The sequence below is a fragment of the Sphaeramia orbicularis genome, chromosome 16, assembly GCF_902148855.1.
Source record: "Sphaeramia orbicularis chromosome 16, fSphaOr1.1, whole genome shotgun sequence".
Classification (NCBI taxonomy): Eukaryota; Metazoa; Chordata; class Actinopteri; order Kurtiformes; family Apogonidae; genus Sphaeramia; species Sphaeramia orbicularis.
This window is the reverse complement of record NC_043972.1, coordinates 37403271-37427420: the sequence shown is the minus strand read 5'-3', so window position 1 is coordinate 37427420 and position 24150 is coordinate 37403271. Positions and strand designations below refer to the sequence as shown.

The 24150-nt window shown below is 41.1% G+C and overlaps 1 protein-coding gene across 2 annotated transcripts in view; it reads right to left on the bottom strand.

Moving 5' to 3' along the window:
• Positions 1–227: 227 nt before the first annotated feature.
• The window catches only part of grik5 (glutamate receptor, ionotropic, kainate 5), a 95955-nt gene continuing 72032 nt past the window's right edge, over positions 228–24150 (bottom strand). Inside the window, exons 12-22 of one of the 2 annotated variants that reach the window (XM_030158749.1) lie at positions 22875–22979; positions 18700–18807; positions 16727–16930; positions 14098–14211; positions 13392–13501; positions 12967–13140; positions 11211–11376; positions 9846–10071; positions 6951–7079; positions 4493–4659; positions 228–3216 (exon numbers count right to left, since the gene is read on the bottom strand). In XM_030158749.1, coding sequence (XP_030014609.1) covers positions 2584–3216; positions 4493–4659; positions 6951–7079; positions 9846–10071; positions 11211–11376; positions 12967–13140; positions 13392–13501; positions 14098–14211; positions 16727–16930; positions 18700–18807; positions 22875–22979 — 2136 coding nt within the window. In that variant the 3' untranslated portion in view covers positions 228–2583. The remainder of the gene's footprint in view (positions 3217–4492; positions 4660–6950; positions 7080–9845; positions 10072–11210; positions 11377–12966; positions 13141–13391; positions 13502–14097; positions 14212–16726; positions 16931–18699; positions 18808–22874; positions 22980–24150) is intronic. The other variant, XM_030158750.1, reaches the window with a different exon arrangement.

Below are 24150 nucleotides of genomic sequence, written 5' to 3'. Positions count from 1 at the left end.
CTCTACATTAATACAGTATCACCTTCTTGTTACAATAGTCCTCTGGAAAATAGAAAACCCTACTTGACGTGTGGCTGTTGTGTTTTTATTGAACTATTCTTCATCCAGCTGAAACTTTTTACAAAACCTTAAAACTTCTGGGATTCTGTGCTCAAAGACTACTCATCCTGTCTATACATGTAATTGAATTTTGCATAGTTTTTCTACAATCTATTTTTTTCTCTTTGTTTTATGTCTTTACGTCTGGACAGAACTGCAAATGAGCATCAGCCTTCACTGAGTTTAAGGATAGAATAAAATCTGCCCAGAGACTCAAACCAACCAACTATAATTTAACACTGCCCAGGTCGGGAAGTTCATTGTGCAGAGAAAACTGCTGAGCTCAAGTCTTGGATTATTCAACCACACAGACCACAATATTTCTGTAACTCCTCTGAGTGCACTAACTATAACTAAGGGTGTGTGGTGAATTGCTTCCTTTTTCAATAAATAGTTTTTCAGCCCACTGTGATTATTTTTGGGAAGTGACTGGGTATTTGTTTGAAAAAAAAAAAATTAAGTCAATCACCAACAGAAAATCAATCATGAGGACATTAAAGAGGACATCATGCCGCAGTAAACACATCACCTTAGTCGGACATTAGGCATAAACCTCCATTCAAGCACCGATTTCTTTTACTTGTGACCCTAAAACAAGGACTGAATCAAGCACTGACCTCCATGTGGACTAAAAATCACTCATCTGTTCACTATAGCTGATGGTCCAAGATATAGTAACTGGTAGGCCTTAGTACATTCACTGTTTTCCCTTGACTGTAAGTCATAAAGGGGAGGATTTATGGGATAAGGTTGGGGATATTGTCAACAAATCTCAGGAAAAGACTATGTTAGTCCGTCTTAGCATTTTCAGATTACTGCAGTCTGTCTATAGCAGTCAGCTCCTGCTTTTTGTTGTCACACTGATGACATAAATCTGCACTGAATCATTAGATAATTTGGAGATGACAGGCTGAACAACAAACAAATCCACCAGTGCACTCCTTGAAGCACTGTAGTTGAGATCATAAGGCTGTAACATTAACAACATAATTAAGACCAGATTTAAGAGTCAGAGTGAGAAAAAAAAAAGAATCATGTAATTCTTTTCACTCTATTTATCAGCGTATTTTCCTGTGTTCGTCCCCCCTCCTGAATGAGTCCCCAACACCGAGGGGAGTAATTAGGCGATCAAAAGCTTGAGACAGTATTGACAAGGCTGTGTTGAGTCTATCACTCTGGCACGAGGATCTGCTGTGGACGGCCAAGTCTGTCTGTTAAACAGTGAGAAAGGAAGAAGCTGCAGCTATAGCCTGCTGGCGCTTTAACAAGCCCCTAAAAAGATGCCCAGAATTAGCAAAACAGGACAGATCTAATGGAAGTAGTTCAGCGAAGGATTTCTCATTCACATTCAGCACTGTCCTTTTTCAAACTTTGCCGTATTGTAGCTCATCTTTATATGTTCTTCTCTATCTCGCCTCTGTTTCTGGCTCTTCCTCACGCCGTCTCTATCTCTTCTACGCTGTGTGAACAGAGGTGAAAAAGAAGTAAATTCTTGGCAAGTGTTACCCAGGATAACGAGGGACATTAGTTTCACATCTCAAAGCCTCTTGCTCTCTCTCTGTCTTCCCTTTTTGTAGTTGTCTGGTTATCTTATGGTGGTAGAAGGGTGCTGTTGCTGGGTAAATGAATTTCCTTACTACAGGGACTTAGGGACAGACGTATGGGAAGCACAAATCTTTACATCACACTCACACACATTGTTAAAGAAAGGCGGGCCAACGGTATCATCTGCTACTGTTTGCTTAATGCCGTCTTACAGCTGTTTCATCACCAATGCCATCCAAAAAGCAGCTCTGGGAAACAGGGAGGGACACAAAACACTTGAACACAATTAGTCAAGTTTCTTAGTATGTTATAATCCACCATATTGTCACAAATAGTCTGTATTTAACTCTGTAATTCCCACTTAGAACAATGGTAACAAAACGAGAAAGACAACAAAAAATAAAACAACAGGAAATAATTCTCTGGAAGTCTTTTAGTTGCTGTTTTAAATCACATACAGATACAGTATGTCCTCCAACAAGGCTTCATTTTACTAGAGGGATAGTTTGCTTCCAGGGAATGTCTGTGGAAGAAAACCAGGGCCCTCGAATCTATGGGTGAGCTGAGAGGGCAGCGAGGAGGGTAAAGGAAGGAAGGTTGATGAAAGCCATCCTCTGGTCATTTCTACTCAGATCTGTCCACACTGATCTGTTCTCTGGAGCAGATTACAGGAGATTAACTGATGACCATCTCATGACACACATGGGACCAGTTCTATTTATCAGCCTTGAGAACTGGTGCTCAGTTTTACCAGTTTTATCTTCTTTTTAAGGTTTATCATCACCAAAATCTCAAAACCATCTCCCCTCCTCTTCCCTTCTTCTGTTTGTCAACGAATGTCACCTGCAGAAACCAACACTGTTTCTCTAAGCAGCACAAATATCCGTCAGTCACGTCTGTGGCCCCCCTACAGCCCTCACCCACTGACTGCGTCTGGTCTCAGTCCTGGTCCCCCAGTAGGTCTGTGGTGTTGCTGCTCTGTGGAGGTGGGATGGGTCGCGCAGTATGCGGCGGGGGGCTGTGGTGGAGCCGCCTTGGGCTGGGCCCCCCTCCACCTTCACTGTCTGTGTTGGATGAGGATGGGGGAGGTGGGGGGGGCAGCCTGGGCAGGGGTGCCGATGAGGGGGGTATTCTCGTCGAGGTTGATCCTATACTGCTGCCTGACCTCAGGTTCTGAATCCTCCGGCACTCCTGACAGATCCTCACGTGGGTGCAGCTGCGGGCAGGTAGCATCACAGGTGTGGGGGCCGGTGGAGGAGGGGTGGTATTTGCTCCCAGAGGGTCATCTAGGATTCGCTGGGGCCCGGGGCCAAGGTCAGAAGGACCTGTTCCCCCAGCACTGCCACTTCCTCCAGCGCCACCCGTTAGTGGGCCAGCTCCACTGTAGAGTTTGCCATTACTGAGACGCATCTCCCGGACCAGACGCAGGGGCCGAGGGGCCCCGAGAGCGATGCGGGTGGGGTGGCGCAGAGCGGCTGAGCTGCTGAGGGGCCGACGACGACGCAGACGGGAGTTCTTCTTACAGGAGACGGCGTTTCGGAACTCTGTGATCATCTCCTGACAGACAGACACCTAGAGAAAAGAGGGAAGGAAGGAGGACAGAAGGGAATACGAAAGGGAAGGAAAGGAAAAGGGAAGGGAAGAAGGCAAAGGTAGGAAGGGTGCCACAGACAAAGTAGGCAGGCAGCAGAACAAGACAGAGGTAAGGCAGTACATAAATAGGAGAGAGCGGAAGGAAAACAAAATTGGAAGGAAATGCAAAAAAAGAACAAGGCAGGAACAAGTCAGAGGAACAGACACAGTAAAGCATGGAAAAGGAAAAAAGTCGCAGGAGAAGCGGAGGGCACAGATCAACAAATGGAGGGGTGGATTGAGAACAGAAATGGAAAGATGATGGGGGAGGATGTGGAGATGGATAGAGATGGGAGAGTATCCCAGGAGCAGAGAGAGTTATTACAATCCAACCACACAAAACACTGAAATGTTGTTTAGTTAATGGGCACTTCATTATGGCACTATGTACTATGAACGGACAGGCAGGCCTGCAGGTGCACATATACAAAACCACACACACACACATATCACCTCAGCACACATCCAGACACACACCCTGTAATCATTTTAATCATTCCAACAACAGATTACTGTAACTTGAACACATGACAACAAAATGCATCAACATGTGCATTACACGCAAACAACATTCTCATTTAAATCATAATAAAAGTTCATGTGCTCACATAAACAAAAACAGTACTCATTATTGGAGAACAGACACTGATGGCAAAATGACAGGAAGTGTATGTGTGTGTGAGAGAGAGAGAGAGAGAGACAGATAGAGGGACACGCACAGTGAGATGGGTGAGAAGTAATCCAAGAATGGAAACGAAGAATACCAGCGTACATGTGAGGCATGTAAAAGAAGATACATCATGACATTTAATGCCAGGAAAAAGATCACACTACTTCTTTATGCAAGCAAATATTGGCATTTCTCAATATTGCTTATCCGTACCATCAAGTTTAGCTCACAAACACTACACTTAACTGCCATACTGTTAAAACAACAAACACTAAAGGGGCACAATGACTTCAAACAGGCAGAACATGCAAAGTCAAATCCAAGTCTCTCTTTGTTTTTTTATCATTGTTTGACACTTTAGCAGTTCAGTGTCCCATACTTTAACATTCCTCTCATCTCACATGCACATAAAACACAGAAAACCAATACATTTACAATCAAAACGAGTACAAATGGAGGCAGATAAATCTACTCACTCACACACAAACACACACACATACACAACAGCATAATCAAAAGGGTTGGCGGGATGCCATGGGAACCTACTGGGGTGTGTCTGTGGGGTCGGCGAGGGCAGGTATGGGGGCATACCTCATCGGTCTCTGCCGAGCGGCGCGTCGACCACACAAACTCCATAATTGCCACAAACACAGCAATGATGAGGCCACAGATCAGCACCACAAAGATGCCCCCTATGTTCTCCATGCCCAGACCTGAGGGGAAGACGCAAGAGACAAATACAAAGACATCAGCTCTACACTTTGGAATCGATTTACCACTCATAAGAAGTATGCAGCTCTTCAAAAAGTTATAATGTCTCCAGTGGGTTTGTCGGAATTTTGTCAAGTCTGAGAAAATTGTATAATCAACAGATGGATGTGAAGCCTGAGTGCATTTTGAAAGATGTATGTGTGACCTAGTCCGGGAGGGTTTAACAAATGAGTCTATGCTTTTGGGAGCACGATGGAAATCACACAGCAGAAGTGTTTTTGGAGTTTCGAAGTGCATTAAGTAGGATTTATTAGCATCTAGCAGTGAGGGCGGATATTGGAATGAACTGAAAACCCCAAGGTTTATTCTCCTCTTTCAAGAATCGAACACTTCAAAATATCAGCCTTCATTTTTCACCAGTCCACGTTGGGGATATGATGACACAACTGGCTTGTTTTACTCTTTCACACCAGTGTCATTTCTGTGATACTGCCAAGTAGGAGTACAAAGCACTCCTTGGAGATCCAGAATGAAGTGAGTCTTATTTTAACCTCTAGCTCTCTTTGAAAGATTGACAACTGATACTGTCCTCCGTACGACCAGAGAACAAGTCTTCTTTTATCTTTCTTTTTATAGTCTAGGCTCCTCCTAGTGTAATTTACAGGATGTACCGTGCCATTGGGCACCTTCTTTAGTCGTCATTCTCCTCCTTCCCACTATCTGCATCTAACCCTTGTAAAGTCTCCCTCACTACATGAAAGAACGACGTCTGAGCTGCTTCTGCAACATAAAAGGAAAAATATGCTCTTATTATTCTTTTATTTGGGGGATTAAGTCATTTTAATGCAAGGACTCACCTCTCTACATGTACATATTGCACTAAAACAAGTCCACTCTGACTGTCACTGAATCCTGCACTCAATATGGATGTGATTTTTTTACTTGTTATATTTTTAAAAATGTAAACAAACCATACAACCCTGGGAGCTTTTTTTTAACCTATTACAGACTGATAGTGGATGGTGTCACATCTTTCTCCAGCATTGGCACAGTGTAAACAGTTCGGAGACAATGTAAGATGAGACCTCTCTTAAGACAGACATTATCACAGAGTACAAAATGTTTAAAACTTAGATTTCTTTATGGCTAGCTTAATGTTTAAGGCCACAATTATTGATTAGTTACCCCGAGTATGATTATATAATATTCAGTCATTCACATTTATTTAGGTAGATATTTATTACTTTGACATAGCTGTTCATTTTATCAGTGATGTCAGTTTGCAATAAGTGGAAGACAGCTAATTTCAAATGTGAAGGATGTCAGTTCAGTGTCAAAGCAACATGTGGACTGATATAACACTCAATTTCATTTGTTTGTCATTACCAAACATTTTGCAGAGACAGATTTTGTTTTCACAAGTTTTGCTGCTTTTTTAAAAATTTTTAAAATTATTATTATTTTTTTAAGTGCATTGGACATTAATAAAAGTCACAAAACTTTTGGCCACAGCTGTATAGTTATGATTGCTTGATTTGTTTCACTGAAAATTGTAACAGATAGCAAATTCATCTGTCCACAGGCTGTAGAAACAGGGAAGGGACCCAATCCCACTGTAGACATAAACAGCTTATTCTAATATAATGAAAACACAACATTTTTTATGATCTTGTGATAATAAACACAACTATGACAACAACATACCATTTCTGCAATTAGATTCATCTGATCTGTACAGAATGCATTTTCTCCCTCATAAAACATGTATTTTAAGGTTCATTTCAGGCTATTCCTTTTTGACAAAACTCTTTTCTAACTGTCTCTAACTTCTGTGCAATATTAAATCACTGGAGTGTTCTTTCAATTGGATTTAAAATGTAAATGGTCCATGATGAAGTGACTGTTTGAATGCCAAGTCTCTCTGGCCTCTTGAGATACTGTGCACTGATGAAGCTCAACGATGATGAAAAGACTGTTACTGAAACCATTTTTAAAACTGATTTTCATCTGACAGCGGAGACAAAAAGCAGGAATTTTCATTGTCTCTCATTTATACAGGTATAGTTGAATACAAGCACACACAAAACGCTGTACTCTCTCCACTAAAATTCCCATTACATACCACCTGAGACAAACAGAGAGCATTTGGGGAAGTTGATTGTGCTAAGTGCCCTTCACAAGGACATTAAGTTAGGCATTAGCTATTAGCTGGACTATATGAGTGTGAGGAGACTATTACTGGGGACATTAGCGAGAAAGAGGGAGAGGAGACAGACAGCTGCGGTCCACTGACCCTTGGCACGGTGGTCCTCCTCTTTGGGACATTGGCCTCCCTCCCACCATCTCCTCTTCAAGATCTCCAGCCTGTTATTCTCCTGCAGCTGGAGGATTGCCAACGTGATCTCATCTCTGAAAGGAGACCCTGACAGATGATAAAAAAATGAATAAGAGTGAGTGGAAGAGAATAATAAAGACAAAGGGGAAGGCAACAACAAGACATGAGAGGGCTTACTCGAGAAGAGAAGAAAAACACACAAATCTAAAAGTGTACAGAGAAAAAGGGACCAGAGGCACTGACGAAGAATTGCCTTTGCAGTCCTCGAGAGAGCTACGAATGATCTTATTGTGAGAATAAAGAGAGGATTAGTTAAAGATAAAGAGTGAGATTACAGCCAGACAGAGCCAGCGGTACATCTGTTCATCGTCAGACATCATGGACGACTCCTTTTGTCTGGTGGCGAGTTGTACACCATACAAATATAAGAAGGGGTTCATCAGAATGACATATTTCCATACTTATTATCATGTTATTAAGCTTTTTACGTAATCAGCAGACCCTACAATGAGCAGGTTCCACTTTAAATACTGGCATTGGAGTTTTTAACCTTGTTTTTTTAAATATAAATACAGACTCTCAAAACAAACCTCTGTAAAAAGAGGACATCTCAAGAGCCCATTCACCTAGATGACCACCTCTTACCCTAGGGGAGGTGCTATAAATCACTGGCCACCGAGCAAAACCTTGTCGAAAATAGCACATTCCCCACTGCAATGCTGAGCCTCTGAGGGAATTACACAATTTGGAACAGCACTATATGTATTTTGATATGTTTTTAGCTGTTTAAGCCTGAACCTGTTTGTGCTGTTACATTCAAGTGAACACGCATGAGTATTTTTTAAACCTAAATGTCTCTTTTTTCAATCTCATTGTAATTTTGCTCTTGATTCCAAAGCGTGCTTCATTTTCTCTTGCTTTCTTTATTCCTCCACACATTCGGCCAATTAGACATCACTTTCCTCCCCTTTCCTTTTCCTTCCTCCTCTAGTCTCACAGTGTCCTTATGTGTTAACCAAAAAAAGGAGCTTCAGAAGAGGTGGATGTGTGCGGAAAAGCAATTAGCTGCGTGTTCATTACTTCCAGTTGAACTGCTAATCCCTTAGATAAAAAACAAATCAACCACGTATAAGGCATTTTGCAGATCTAATCTCTCCCCAACCTGCACATGTGTCTATTCAGCTTATGTAATTGATCTCATGCAGGTATTTCTGCCTCTCCCACTGTCACTTAATGAGATTTTATTCACTTTTGTAGATGAGGTTTGGAGTTTTAGATGCAAGATAAACATCCTTCAATGTAAAGTAATCTTTGTTCAATCTGCGCCAGGGTGTTTAGACACTGTGTCTCGTATAAGACCAGCCCAGTACATTTCATACCCACTATGTTCCTCAAAGAGGTTACTGGGGCTATAGGTGACCTACTTTAGTCAACTCAACTGTAAATAGCTCTCAGACTAATGAATGTGTCCTTGACTATTTTAGGTTAGAGTCCATTTCCTTTACATAACCTTGAGCTTCAAGATTATGGAAAAAGTCATTTTAAAGCAGCTTTTAGCCGTCTGCATTATACAGGTGAATGCACTGTATTTTATCAACTGAATAAGTCTGTGTGACACCTCTAATCATAACAGGAAGAGACAACATATTTATATTCCCGGCAGCACAGTCTTAACGTTCACATTGAAAATTTTGTGTAACCTTGTGATCATTTTCTTCTACCTCTGCGGCTGCCTGTGGTACAATTTTATGTGCTATAATTTAGATTAATTACCCTCTCCAGTGGTATTACTTTCCACTACTGTGAAAATGAAGGGCTGGTGACCACTGTAACAACCCATACTCCTGTTATAACACAAATTTGCTGATTTTTACAACACAAGTTAAGGCTTTTAAAGACTTAAATGCAAACCTGGAAAAAATAAGAGATCTGTGATCTGAAAGCTTAAATAACACCCCAAAACAGTTGTTTTGTTTGTGTTTTCCCCAGTCATCAGATGCTCTCTAAATTGGTTGAGAAATAATTTAAGTGGGGCTCAGAAACATGCATAATTTAATATGTACTTCTCTTAATTACTACAACATCTTGTTTCTTTTTCCTTACACCACAAGCTGTTGTACAACTCTTCCATAATACAGATGCTGTGTTAATCGGACAAAATAGAAGCCTTTGTTACATCCCTTGTGGCCTCAATGCATGCTTGCCTGAAATTAAAAACTGTCAATACAGTAAAATCTGTCACAATGAATTACAAGATAATATCTCTATCCAATTAACACTGAATACACTTAATCAGACACCTTCAGCTGATGAATTTATATGCTAAAATTTCATTCAGCCAGTTTATAAAATTTGTGTTACCAAGTTCTTTAAATAAAATACAAGTAGCACTTTATAACTTCATAATTACATGACAATAGTTTGGGTAATAGTGTGGTAATACATAATAATGTAGTAATATCATGTAATTGCCAAAGTAAATGCCATGTGATAACACAAGAAATAATCAATGAAAACTGTTGGAAGTAAAAGTGGTGATTATCATATTACAATGCTGAATTTATCCTTCGCTACATTGCAAGCATTCCCTTTTGGTTCAAGGTAATACTGAACAAATGATCCATGGTCAGACATGCTTAGATCTGTTGCCTCAAAAAACTAATGGTAGCTGGTGTGTAATGATCATCAATCATGGGTGCAAACTACAAAATTACCCCTTTATTCTTCACTTCATAGTAATCTTAGACTACTCTAAACAGTAAGAGCCAAGAGCAAAGCAAGACTTCAGTGCACTCAGTACTAAACTCATATACATGCAAACAATATGTATGAAGAATGAAGTAGTGTTATTACCCAGTGGCATGCCAATGCCATAGCCCTTGGTGTCCAACAGGCCTCCTATCTGCGTGAGATTACAGTTGAGGCCACGGTGGTATTCGTTCATAGTGCTCTCCATCAGAAAGGCATACTTGGAGTTGAGCACACGTGCAATGCCCTCCTCTGTGCTTTTCACAAATACACTCGGCTGCTTGGAGTTCATGTAGTTCCACATCCGCTGGTAGGTCTGGTAACGCGAGTTCTGCAGAGCAACAGGAACACAACAATGGGAATGTGCAGCAAAACTGAATTATTAAACATTGACTACTAATGTCTGTCTGTGTGACCTCTGTAGCTTTTACATCTGTCTTTGAAGCTAAAATCAGATACGGGTCGATTAAAAAGAAAGAGGGAGGACAGAGAGAAAGAGAGATGAATCTTCGATAAACAGGGGAGGAGGCGCGTGTAGAACAGAGAAGCCAGCGTGAAAAATGACAAGGAGAGCAAAACATCAATGGCAAATAGAGGAAAATAGCAGAGAGGCAGGGGGGGAGAAGCGAGGTGAATCAAGGGAACAGATTATTTGCTTGTGGCGTAGCTGATGCATCATCTTTAATACAGATGGAGGCAAATCAGCACACAGGAGGTGGTTCAGCAGTTAGTAAAATATATCAAGCTCTGAAACAGGATTAAGTGTTTAGGTGTTCAATTACATGTTGCATCTCTGTGTATTTTGTGTCAAAATGAAAGGCAAAGAGTAGACACTCTGGTATCTGAGTGTAATAATGTGGGTGTGTTTTGTATGTGTGTGTGGATTGGATTAGGCATTGAGTGGGGTAATGTACTGTAGCGCTGAAACGGGCTTATGTAGGCAAACATGGACCAGTCACTCTTATACCCTCAGCATGGACAAACACCAAGAGAATGCAAAACAAACACACTCATGAACTGGCATGTAGCCATTTCCCATGCATGCACACAAGTAAACACAAACAGATGCTTTGATACCCTCACCTACATACGCAGATACCCTGACATGCAAACACACCTACAGACAAAGGCAAAAAGACACAAGCGCTCAAATACAGATGTCGACACAGATGCTGGAAGCCCTTTCATAAGCAAACACAGGCAGTCAGCCACTTAACACAAACATCCATAAAGAAGACAACAGAAGAAGGAGATATAGTGGCAAATATGAGAAGAGCCATTCACTCCAGGCAGTCATGATACAAAAACTAGCACATGCACAGAAACTTGAAAACACGACATGAACCAGTTCGCTGTAACAGTCTAGAATAAGTCAAACCGCCAACACAAACACAATTCAAAGATGTAATCCTGTGCAGGCAAACCACGTGTAGAATGAGTTAAAAACACAAGCACAGAGACAGGTTGTACCATAAAGAAGGTCATGGTGCTTCCTCCATGGATGGTGCCGTACTCGATATTGGTCTGGTCAGCCAAGTCATCCGGAGACTCAATGGGAACCTCCATCCTCTGGACTGTCAGAAAGGCTGCCAAGTTGGCTGTGTAGGAGGAGATGATGATCAGGGTGAACGCCCACCTGTACAAAGGAGATCGAGGGAGGGAGGAGGAAGGGAGAGGAGGTAAGTCAGGTGCTCAGGTTTCCTGTGCTAACAGATTTACATCCATAACAATGTCGTTGAGACATAGTGGTGACCTTTGACGCAAGATTAAAAACTTTCTTCTGAAAGAACATCATGTACCCACTATACTTTTTAATAACCCATATCTTGCTCTACTCAGTGCAATTTGCTCTTCCTGTCTTCCTCTATCCTTTATCTCCTTAGCTCTTAGCCATTATTATTTCTTTCTCAGCACATGTCTTCGTGTCGCCACAGGAACATCATCATGCAAGTATTTCTGTGAACTTGGCTTTTTTGCATTAAATGTTGATGCTTATACACTGCGATGTATAGTATGTGTCGATATAAGCAGATTATTCAGTTTTTCATCTATATGCATGTACTGTGTTTGCCGCTGGCTTGATTCTTCAACAGTGACACTTTCATTTGACTGACAAAATGTAAACAGTGGTGAGTGATGTATCTGAGGTTCTGCATTCAAAACTTAAGTATGTGAGCATTATCAGCAAAATGTACTTAAATTATGAAATGTAAACAGTCCTTGTGCACTAAAGTAATCCTTATCAGTGTTTTACTGTTTCATGTTACTTTAATTTACGTCAGTGTCTCATATTGTATAAGCTCATCATGTTTGTGTTTAGCTAAAAGCTTTTCATAAGCTCATAAAAAACCTGCTTTCAGCTTTGTGACTACATTTTCCAGCAAATCTAAGATGGTTCTATTTATTTTAAGAAGGCGGTGATTTTTCTCAACCCATAAATAAACACCTCATCTTTCAGCTGATCAAACAAAATCAACACATTTTGTAATAAAATACATTTGAGACAAAGATATTCAAAGGGGACAGTGCATTGGTGCAGTGGTTAGTACTGTCGCCTCGCAGCAAGAGGCATGGGTTCCCCTCAGGGTACTTCAGCTTCCTCCCAACATCCAAAGACATGCACCTCAGTAGGTTAAGTAATGTAATGAACCGATGACACATCCAGGGTGTACCCCAAATTTGCCTATTGGTAGCCAGGGTTGTCTCCAACACCCCTGTGACCCTCTCAAGGATTAAGTTCGGAAAATTGACAACATTTCTCTATGTAACGTTTGTGACTTGTGTGAGAAGGCGGGGCTCATGGAATGGGGAAAACGAGCGGCATAGCAAGAAAAAGAAGGTGGTTAAATAGAAGTATAAAACCTTATTTCCTGATTCTGTCACTGTGGTTACATTCTAAAAACACATCCACACCTCCATAAAACTCTAGAGACTATATACAGCTGAAGCATAAGAAACACTGCAAACACAGCAAAACAGGAGGGAAATAGAAAATTCAAGCAGAGGGCAGGGTGTCTGTATGTAAATGTTCCATCGCACACTGACAGTGATTCAGAAGTGATCATTGAGAAGATTACTATAATGTGGATAAAGTTTTTTTTTTAAGGAAAATGGTACATACTTTGGATTTTAATATTGCACATAAAAGTACTTAGTTACATTCCACCAATACATGAAAATTGTAATCGCATCAGTTCATAAAGATTCAGTCCACTTTGTGACTTACCACACCCCGCTAACACATCTGGTTGACAGCGCTCTGGGCATAATCTCTGATCCCTGCTGCATGAAACCTCCAACAGGAAACCACAGGCTGTTTCCCAGGGTGTACTGGTTCTCCAGCATGTCCCTGCGCTCTCGCAGGCATGGGTGAGGGTTGTACCACTCATAGGGGCTCAGCCTGGTGGTGACAACACAAGCATAGTAAAACAACCTTAGGGTCAAACTGAAATACAGTAATGCACTTCTGTCACATCAGTCAAGTCATTGCCAATCAGTCATTTCTTACACGTCAAACTGTCTACAAGGTGGTGGAAGGTAAAAAAAAAAAAAAAAAAATCCTGATATGTGACAGGCGACCTGTGTTGAACAAGATAAATTGTGATAGAGCACAGATGTGAGTCAGTACAATGTGTGATGTAATGTATTGACCTTGCAGCGAGGAAGAGCACACAGCTGACAGCCAGGTAGGCGAGCAGCATGAAAAGCCAGACAGCTGGAGAGAAGGGATCTAGGAAGGAGAAGTAACCCGGCTTCCGGCCCTGGTATGGAGGAAAAGAAGAAGAAACAAGAAGTAGAGAAGAGAAGGGAGGGTAATAAATACAGTGACAGACAGACATGACTGTATGGTGTGGCTTAAAAATGTAGTAGGCCAATCAGCCATGCCAGAGAAGACCCTTTATGCCACAGGAGGGCAGTGTCCTTCACTGTACTCTAATAGTAAGTCTGCAGTGCTTTGATACACTAATGCTACAATCCATAAACGCTCTGTTTCACAATGCCTACTGCTGAAGCATACTTGGCTCAGGCCCAGAACCTCATTAGCAATGTAAAGCTGCCACTGTTACCCAGTTACAGAGCACTGACTTATTGAGCAATTTAAATTACACCTATAAATTTCAGTTTGGACACAGTGGATGCAGCATTCAGTGCACAAATCTACTACACCCTTCAAATATAAAGTCTCATGCAAAATGTAGTCTTCTTCTTTAAGCTTCAGCTAAGAAGTGTAGCCCGTTATCTCTTGTATCGCCCTGTCAGCTTAAAAGCAACACAAACAAAAGAAAGGAAATCCAATACAAGATCTGTAGTGAGTATCACCCAGCAGGAGCCCTACAGCCCCAGATAACACCCTCACCAGCTGAACTCTGTACAAGATGCTGATCCCCAGGGTCATGAACGGCTTAGAAAAGTCGATAACTTTCTCTCTCTCTGATGTGATGGTGAAGCCTGCCACGGCCAGGTCTGCTTTCTGTGGGATTGACGAAGACAGGCGGGTGGATGGATAGAGAATAGTAGGGGTGAGAAAAAGACAGAGGTAGAATATGGAGTTAACATCAAGTGGTCAGGTAACTGTGCAAAAAAACAAAAAAAAAAACAAAAAAAAAACGACACCTGCTACATTGGTAGAGGAGAGCTGTATTTGTGCAAAATGTTGATTTTCTGCATGAATGATGAAAAGTTTGACTATCCACAGATCAAAGAAACATATAGATGTAAACACTGGGCTTTTACTTCTGCACACCTACCTGCTCACACATTATCCACTGTCCAAATGAGGCTAATTGCAAGTAAGCACTTGGTGACTGGTCTTTCCACCTGTATAAAACCTCGCAGGTCTCTGGTCGCTCTGCCTCCCCTCCATCTCTTCCATTAAAAGCTAATTGATGAACATGGGCTGCTAATTAGAGTTGAGTGATCAGGCAACAGGGACGTAGGGGGGAGAGGAGGCATGGAGAGCTGGGGGAGCACCAGTGTGGCAAGCTCCACACAGGGACCACAGTCTGGTAATTGAAGTATACCGTATGGTAATTAAGCAGAGAGGGGCTCTCATTAGCCTGCTTCAACCAGAGTGTCTGTCAGAGGCACACTAGGCCTGGACAGGGAAGAAAGACTGGAGCCTGGCTGGGACAGGAGCGGCTTACACTAAGAAAAGATGGTGCAGACAATTTTAGGCAATGCTACCACTCTCTTTTGGGGAATTATCAAGTCAGCTTTTGTCCTAGATAAGAGTCTTACTCCCCTCCGAGGGCAATTTGAGACATGGGAAGTTACAGCAGAGTTGTGGTTTGGGGCTACAGCATCAATGTGTGTGTGCTTATGTGTCTCCTACAATATGGGGACATACACCTGATTAGACACTCGCATCATGGGGACCCAGCTTACATTGTGGGACCAAAAAACTAGATCCCACAATGGAAAACATTAAATGTGAGCATTAAGGACCTGCTTTGCTTTAAGGTTTTCTTAAAGTTAGGGTCAGGGTATAGTTTGGGTTTAGGGTGTGCCATTGCCACAACATTAATAAAGGTCCTTTTAACCCATAAAGACCCAAACATCCACCAGCGTTCTAAATCATCTACTGATGTAACTGTTTAATACCTGTTGATCCATTAATCCTATCAATCCATGTAAATAATTGGTTTAACAAACAGTTTGCCATCTTTTCATGGTCATCAGATATGATCCATTTGGACGATCAGAGGCTCTGTAGTGAACATGGAAACACCGTCATCTTCTACAACATTGATTCACCAGTAAAACCCATGGAGTTGGATCAATGATAGTGGATGGAGATACTTGGTAATGTTAATGATATATTTTACTGAAAAAGTCACTTTTTCTTCAGTTTTCTCTCTTTTTGATATAGTAACCCTCAACTTTAATCTGAGCTTTTATGAACATCTACATTATCATTGAATTAAATATAGAAAAATACATGATTTACACTGAAAAAACACAAAATACAGAGGATAATATAATAAATGGTGATAAATCACTTAAGAAAAGTCAAATACAGAGAAAAGCAATTTTGGAAGTGCAACAAAAGTAGCACTGGGTCTTCATGGGTTAAAATAAACTGAAGATCTATGTGTGAACGTGAAATTCGTACATTATTATCACATTATCTGTTTATATAGTCACTTGCAGGGGCATAGGGGAAGTTTAGATGTATAATAAAAGCTGGAAACAAAACAATAAAATACTGTTTTCTGATCATTTCTCTGTGGTTCCATTCCAAAACACCAATAATGACACCAACACCTTTGTACAATGATATGAGAAAGTTCTAAGTGACCACACAGAGACGTCTATGAACTCATTTTTGCAGAACTGCAGTAAAGCAAAGAGAGAACACATCCCTTTAACTGGAGTTTCTGTGTTGCTAAAAGTCCTGTGCTCACCCCCTGCATGGTGCAATTATTGGCTGGGGGATACACACACACTCCCTAAATTTCAACATCCAGAAAAAAAACCCAAAAAAAACACAAGATGGAAGCTTCTCTGCAGGCACCACCACAAACCTCTACTGGGTCAGAAGGGATTTTTTTTTTTATCCTATATATTGTTTTTATTATGTTAATTGCTCTTTCTTGTAGAATTTCTCAATACCATAGCATACCTTTAAGAGTTATCTTCAATGGACTGGCACTTGTTTCTGTTATACATGTCCATTATTAATTTTAAATTTTGGGTTACATATGTCTATAATTATACCCTCAAATAAAAAAAGAACCACAACTAGGATACAAGAGTGTGAGTTTGGGGGCTACATAACATAAGATCATTAAGATTTGTATTGTCTCGTAAACACATGCAAACATAATGAGTGTGTCTGTTTAATAAAAGGTTCTATTTGTTGAAGCACTGCTTAGATTCTATTGTACGTGACTATTCTTATGATTCTGGTGAGTGTGTGTGTGTGTGTGTGTGTGTGTGTATGTCTATGTGTGTGAGAGACGCATGGGGAGATGAACAGTACTCACCCTGTTGATGAGCTCTCCAACCATTCCAGTCCAAGAGCCGTTGGGCTCCGGAGCCCCATAGAGCCCATCATCCACCAGCTTGATCTTGAAGGAGAATTTCAAGATGTCTGCCAGCTCCCTCAGCATGTCGACGCAGAAGCCCTCATACTGGTCGTTGCCCTGGAAGTCCTGGTAGTTGTCTTTGCGCATGACATATGGATTCTCCTGAACACAGGGGATTCATGGGGGAGGGTTCAGTCCAAGATTTGATATACAAGCTTTGGAGGAAATTTTAGCTGAAATGCAATGTGTTTGCAGGGACTTCTACTGTAAAAAACAACAGTTATGTCAACTATACTTTTAATATATTAATTATACTCTAATATACATATATATATATATATATATATATATATATATATATATATATATATATATATATATATATAATTATACTACTATTATACTATGGATCGTATACCAAATTAACTATAGTTGAGCTGCTACATGATAGTGGCCATGAAAATAAGCACCACTTTTATTCAGATTAAGACAAATGACTCTTCCAACTGTGTTATGTACCTGTTTGTAAAAAGAGTTGCACTGGAAACCTCTTACCTGGGCACACTGAGTTTTAAAGATAAGCTTGATAAACCACACTGAAAAATAAGATTTTGCATTACTTTATGGTTAAAAGTTAACAGAATTCTTCTCTTTATTGACCAAAAGGGTTTCTTTTGCACCACACAATAGTGATGGACTGTCTGGAATCCATATTAATGTTACTGCAGCTAAAGAGTGGAGGTGTCAAGTTATATCCTATTATGTGTATTTGCAAAGGAGCAAGGCTTTAACAAGGAAACAATGTGCAGATGCATTATGGGAAGTCTTTAAAAGCACTAGGGTAGTTGGAGCAAAATGACTGCAGAGGTAAAGGAGTGTAAGACAGACTGAGAGAGACTGATGATTACAGTCTGGCTGTTAAAATACATAGACACAGAGAAGACACAGACTTGGCTAATACACACAGTTGAGACAGGCTCACATCCAAAGCAAGTACGCCAGTACACTGACCTCAAGGAAAAACTTACAGTATTTTGACATAAAAATGATAGGAAATGTTCCCTCCAGCTTGAGATAAAAGTAGCAAAACAACTGTCTTGGCAGCTTAATAATAATAATAATAATAACATTAATAGTAATAATAATATGCCACAATCAAAAACTATCAGTATTTGTTCTACTTCAGTATCTCTTATTCTGGCTTCACAAAGATTATACTGAAGGTAATCACCCCCAGAGGTTTTCTACTGCAATGAGTTTCAGGAAAAAATATTTGGTAGGGTAGAACAGACCCATGATAAAGCACACAACCTAAAATGTTTTTTCTAATACTGCCCTTTTCACACTCCACAATAGGGCGTTTGAATAACAGTACGGAGGGGCCTTCACACTGGTAGGCTCTCTGCTGAGTGCCCTTCTATTTTTATTGTGTTTTCTAACAAAAATATGACACCCAATACACTCAAGCAACCTCTTCAAAAACCAACATCTGAGCTATTAAAGCTTATCTGACTTTAGAAAGGATTCTCAGTGTGATGTTATGGCATGACATAATGTGGTGAGGGGATCTAATGCATTTGGTGTTGTACACATCTAGGCCAAACCCTAAAAATATAATGAGGTTATTGACTTATTGATCATATGGAAGCTAGAAGGAGAAAGTCTCCACTGTTTTGTGTCAGACGACCAGAAGAGTTTACTGAAATGTCTTTCTATCGATGTCTCAACATCATCAAAAGACCAAGAGTTTGTCAGTGCGAATTTACTGAAAAGTCTGTCTCAGTGCTCTCTCAGTGACAGCAAAACTAGTAGAAGCAGACCATAAAACAGCATGAACAGCCATGATCTGCAACACAGCTACAGCCTGTGAAGCAACAAAACAACTTCTGGGCCACCAGTGTGGTTGGTCCAGAAGGTAACGGTGACCTTACCAAGATGGTGGTGACAATGAGAGTCTTGTTTGCCAATGTCTCTGAGACATTTATATCCAGGCTTGTGGAGTTCATTGCCAGGGTGTTGTTGGAGTACCAGATTCCGATCTAACAGAAAGGAGATGTAAAGAGAAAATCAACAGACAATGTGAGATAAATAATGCGTGTTTAGGTTCTAAATTTTCTACATTTACTATACAATATCTGTACTTATGTCCACCTTGCTGGGCTACTTTTTAGGAAAGCACCTTTACCCTAATGTATAACATTTTTGTGCTTTGTGTTGCTCATACTGTAACATATGCACAATAATTTAATGATCCCCAGTAGTGCTGTATAAGTTGTTTAAGTACTGCTGTGAAAACAAATACTGTTTACAGGCAGAGCAGTGAGCTGGGGCAAGATAAAGAAAATAAGAAAAGCATACGTTTCATTTGAGTGTCTATTTTCCTCTCCAAACACCCTCCTCAAATTGCATAAAAACGGATCACATATTTCCGTTTTATGGAGTAACTAAAGGCACTTAGATACATAAGTGTGTGATTATGACCTAACCAGTGTGCAGGGAAGAAACTGGAGCTTGCAGAGGTATTTCTTTGAGAGATATTACTGCAGATCTTTCAATAGGTCAGAAAAAAAGGTAATGACTCCTCAGACAGAATCACAGCTTTTATATGACACTCTTTATCCTGGCCTGACATTTAAGGGTGGCTCCTTGTCTGTGAACCACCACTGCCTGCGTACAGTGTGGGTGCTCCTGCGCAAAGAGGTGGGCAGGGTAAAAATGTTAATTATCACAACAAACTCCCCCACTGAGTTAAAGTCGAGACTTAAGTGTGGTTATCAGGTGGCATTTACAGTTAACATGGGAGGCAGTTGGCCAAAAGCCCAGCAAGACATTAAGAGATTAAGAGAAGGTGAAGAGAGAGTGTTTCCTCCAGTCAATGAACCGCAGCACAATTCCCTCAATCTGGATCTGCACTGATGTGTGGACTTATGCTTCATTTAATTTTGACTTTGAAATACGGGTTAAATGTAGGATTTTTGCCTTTCCTCACCTTTCTATCGAATGCTCACTGGAGGATAAGCCAAAACCAAAAATTTCTGAAATTTCTCTCTGCTTGAGCCAGGGCTCAAAATTAACTTTTTGACCTAGGAGCACTGTGCTCCTAACCCTAAAAAGTTAGGAGCACAGGCTAAAATCTAGGCGCACCACTATTATATAAAAAATTTGGAGAACAAGCAAAACTCTTGGCCATACCAAGTAATATTCCTATATGTATTTAAGCAATGTTAACAACCTAGAATAAAGTATTTGAATAGAGTATGAAAGAAAAAGCTTACATTGACACAGGTGCAAAACAATTGTCAATGTGTGGTATATACTTTAGTTGGTTCTTGGAGAAGAAAGACGAATCACACCATTATTTGCAACACCCAACTTTTTTATTTCATGGCCTAAAGGCCCTTAGGGGCCGTTTACACGGCGTCGGCTTCAGTCGACTCCGGGAAGATTTCATCGCGGATTAGCCTTCTGTTAACATGGAAACGGTGCCTAGAGTGCCTGAATCCGGGAACTTTTGATACCAGGGTCCAGGGTGGAACGTTATCGATACGCTCCGCATTCCAGCTCCGTGTTAACGCGAGTCGGAGCGTTCCGGGGTAAAATATGTCGTCACCGCATGCGCGCGCAGCCAAGAACCGCCAGTTAACCCACTCCGGGCCAGTTGGTGGCGGTAATGCGCCTCTAAGCTGGTTTGCTAGCCTCTATGACACAATAAAGCTGCAGAAAAAGAAGGAACAACCACAACAACAATGGCCGGTTTCAGAACAACATACGTGCTGCTAACTGTGCTCAGCTCGTCTGTCCAGACAAAGAAGTCCTGCGTCTTTGTACGACCACTCGCCATTGTTGTTTGTAAATAGTGTTGTCCGCCTCCTCCTCTTCTTCTTCTCCTCATTTAAAGGCTGTCTAAACCGGAAATTGTTTGTGCGCAGGCGCCTGTTTTACCACCACTGTTTCACTACAGCTCTACATCGCCAGCTACTGGTCTGGCATGGACACTACAGCGTATTCAGCCGTCCTCGCGGACTCATGTTAACGCAGATCGTTATCATAGCGGCGTCGTCTTAACGCGGAATGATTTTATAACGCAAAGGAGAAATCTTTGCGGAGTGTTGCCGTGTAAACGTACCCTTAGTCACTGTGGTCTACACCACGCCTGAAGTCAGGAGATTGTTTCAAACGTCGGTGGAGTTATTTGATCCCTTTGTTTATGCCGCCTGCGCACGCGAGGGGCGGGGACTAGATTTTCCGCTTCAGTCAGCGGGGCGTGGAGCTTGTTTATTTTCAGCTGACGAGTTACTTCTGCAGCCATGATTCTAGGCGCACGTATTAATTTTCGCTCATTTTTTTTATTGGCGCACCGTGCGATCGTAATCTCAAAAACAGTCGCACTACCGAAATTCTCAGGCGCATGCGACCGTAATTCAGTCGCAGTCACGAGCCCTGTTGAGCTAACAGTCTTTTTCTTCTTTTTCACTTTCAGGTGTTCCTTAAATTTGCCATGGCCTGGACAATCTGGTCAAGGACCAGAGAATAAAAAAGGATTTTACTTTACATTATTCTTACCATTGTACTATATACTTTAGGAAAAATTAGAACACCGTGATGTAAATGAAAGCCAAACTGCTGGTTATCTTTAAATGTGCTCTAATTTGTGACACAATATATATGGAGAAAATGTTATATGATACAGAATATGGAACAGGATCTTGAATCCCAACCCACTTAGCATATGTACATTTCACTGTTATATAATGGTTATGGCCACCTGATAACCGCGATTAGGGTGGCCGTGGCTCAGGAGGTAGAGTGGGCCATCCAGTAACTGAAGGGTTGGCAGTTTGAATCCCACTCTGTCATAGTCATGTGCTGTTGTATCCTTGGGCAAGACACTTCTCCCACCTTGCCTCCAGTGCTGCTACTCACACTGGTGTATGACTGCGTATGAATGTTCGGTGGTGGTTGGAGGAGCCGCTGGCGTGGATTGGCAGCCACGCTTCCGTCAATCTGCCCCAGGGCAGCTGTGGCTACAAATGTACTTTACCACCACCAGAGTGTGAATGAATAATGGATCCATTGTACGTGCTTTGAGCATGCGTTAATAGAAAATCCCTATATAAATCTAATCCGTTATCATTATGTCACAACATATGAGGGCAACAGATTTGTTCAGGTTTGGATTAAATAGACATATCCGATATTATAAAAGGGAAGTGGACTCTGTGTGTCTCAGGCGTCACACAAAGTCCTGAAAGAGCTGACTGCTGCAATTTGGCATACTTGTGTATTTTTGGTCAAGGAAGAGACTAGCGAAAACGGCAAGTTGATGAGACCAATATTTTGGGAGATATTAGTAATTTTGGAATACATTGGCCTCCCAATGGCCAATCATGTTGCTATGCCCAGAATCATAGAATCATCATTGAAGTGGGTTACCTAGCAACAGATAAACAATAGGGCCACGTTGCCATGGTATCAAATTTCATGGGGAGAAACAGACATGCCAGCTGAGAGGTTATTCAATTGAAAATGCCAGTGGAATTTAGCAAGAAAGCAAAGAAGGTATATCAGAGGATCTAGAACCTGTGGTTCCCCACGGGTTAACGCGCTAGTGTCTTTATATGTCTTTACAAGATCACATGTACAGACAAGCAAAAAAGTGAGAAAAACATTGATGAGAAAAAATAAAAAGCTTGTGGGATAAAAAAAGGAATACCAAGACACATTTCACAAGGACTGATAAAAAATATGTTCTGGCTTGACACTACAGGTGTGTAGTATTTAGATCAGTTCACATGTTCGGCTGTTGACGGGCTATAAAAAAGAAGCTAATTTATTCTGGTACCCTTCAGTTTAAATATATGTTAATGCATATTTACAGCTGATTGCAGGTTACAAACACAGTGCTGTCAAGTGAATATGCGTCAAACCAGCTTCATGGACAAAAATTATCTGGCTACTATCAGGGGAGTCTGTGATGAAGCTGCCCTCGGAGTTAAACGCCTCCCTCGGCACAGTGAGATCAGACGGGCTGACCCATGTGGTTACCTAACCTAAAGCCTAAGGGTGATATGACCTGGCTGCCGCGTGATAACAGGTGACTCCTGACCTCTTTGTGGCCTCCTCTGTGTTTCTCCAAGATCCTCAGGGTGTAGTTGGTCCTCTGACCTTTGCTGTTGAACTCTACTCGCCCTGTCAGACCATCGTATTCCACCTGGCAAGCAGATGGAGAGAGTGAGGTAAGAATCAGGGAAAATGAGAACAGAGTGAGGGTGGGGGTGTGAGCAAGGCAGGAAGTGGAAAGGAGTAAGGTATGATACAATGAAAAAGAAATAATCATGTAAAGAAGGTAGAAACTACAAGAATAGATGTTGGAATAAAAGAACAGACTCATCCTGTCTATCATGATTAGTCAAACGTATGTCTGATTAGGAGGACAGAGGGTAAACAGCAAAGAAAAGCATGCAGCAAGAAAATACAGAAGTGTCAGAAGCTGGACCAGATAAGGGTGATCAGCTACGGATCAACTTGGACAAAGTGACTGAGTGAGTGGCTCAGACAGAGCAGCAGAGAGAGTCAACAGCTCCCTAATAAGACCCAAAACTCCATCTCACAGCTCCACAGCTCTGCCGCTCCAAAAAAATACCCAAGAGCTGGCACAGTAAGCAGGTCTATGATGAATGGCACAGTGCTGAAGATGGAGAATACCATGATGTTGACTAACAAAGACAGATGTTGGGCTGCTGGGGCGGAGGCAATGAGAGATGGGGCTCAGGCTGCCTTGACAACAGGTCGCCGATGAGAGAAACGCACAGAGATGGGAGATGACAAAGAATAAGAGACAGAGGTTACAAGCACATGACATGGGGATGATACAGGATGCACTTTGGTCACATTTTAACACTAAAACAACCAGCCAAATAATCAATTACTCAAGAAATAGAATGTAATAATACACTACTAACCCTAATCCTAACCCTACAAATGATTTAGTTTATAATTCATCAAACACAAGATGTAATATTTACTATAGATGGGTCACAGTAAAAATACAAAACTGAATACAGAATAAAGTGTTGCTATTGTATGTTTTTTCAAACCACAGATGTGTATAATCTCAAAGCAATTTCTCATTAGATCAACTACTTTTTGGTTTTCTACAGCGGGCAGGAGATGGTTGTAATAGGTGAATATATCAAATCCAGGATTTTGCCACCAGAGACTGGAGTTCTCATCTGACTTCGAAGGGTTTTTAGGTTTAGACATTAAACACTTTTTGCATGGAGTTGTAAAAAAAACTGTGGTTTGGTTGAAAAATTTATAAAGATGCTTCAGGTTATTGCCTTTCCTTCTCATGTCTTTGAGGACTTTGTCAGTATTAAAGC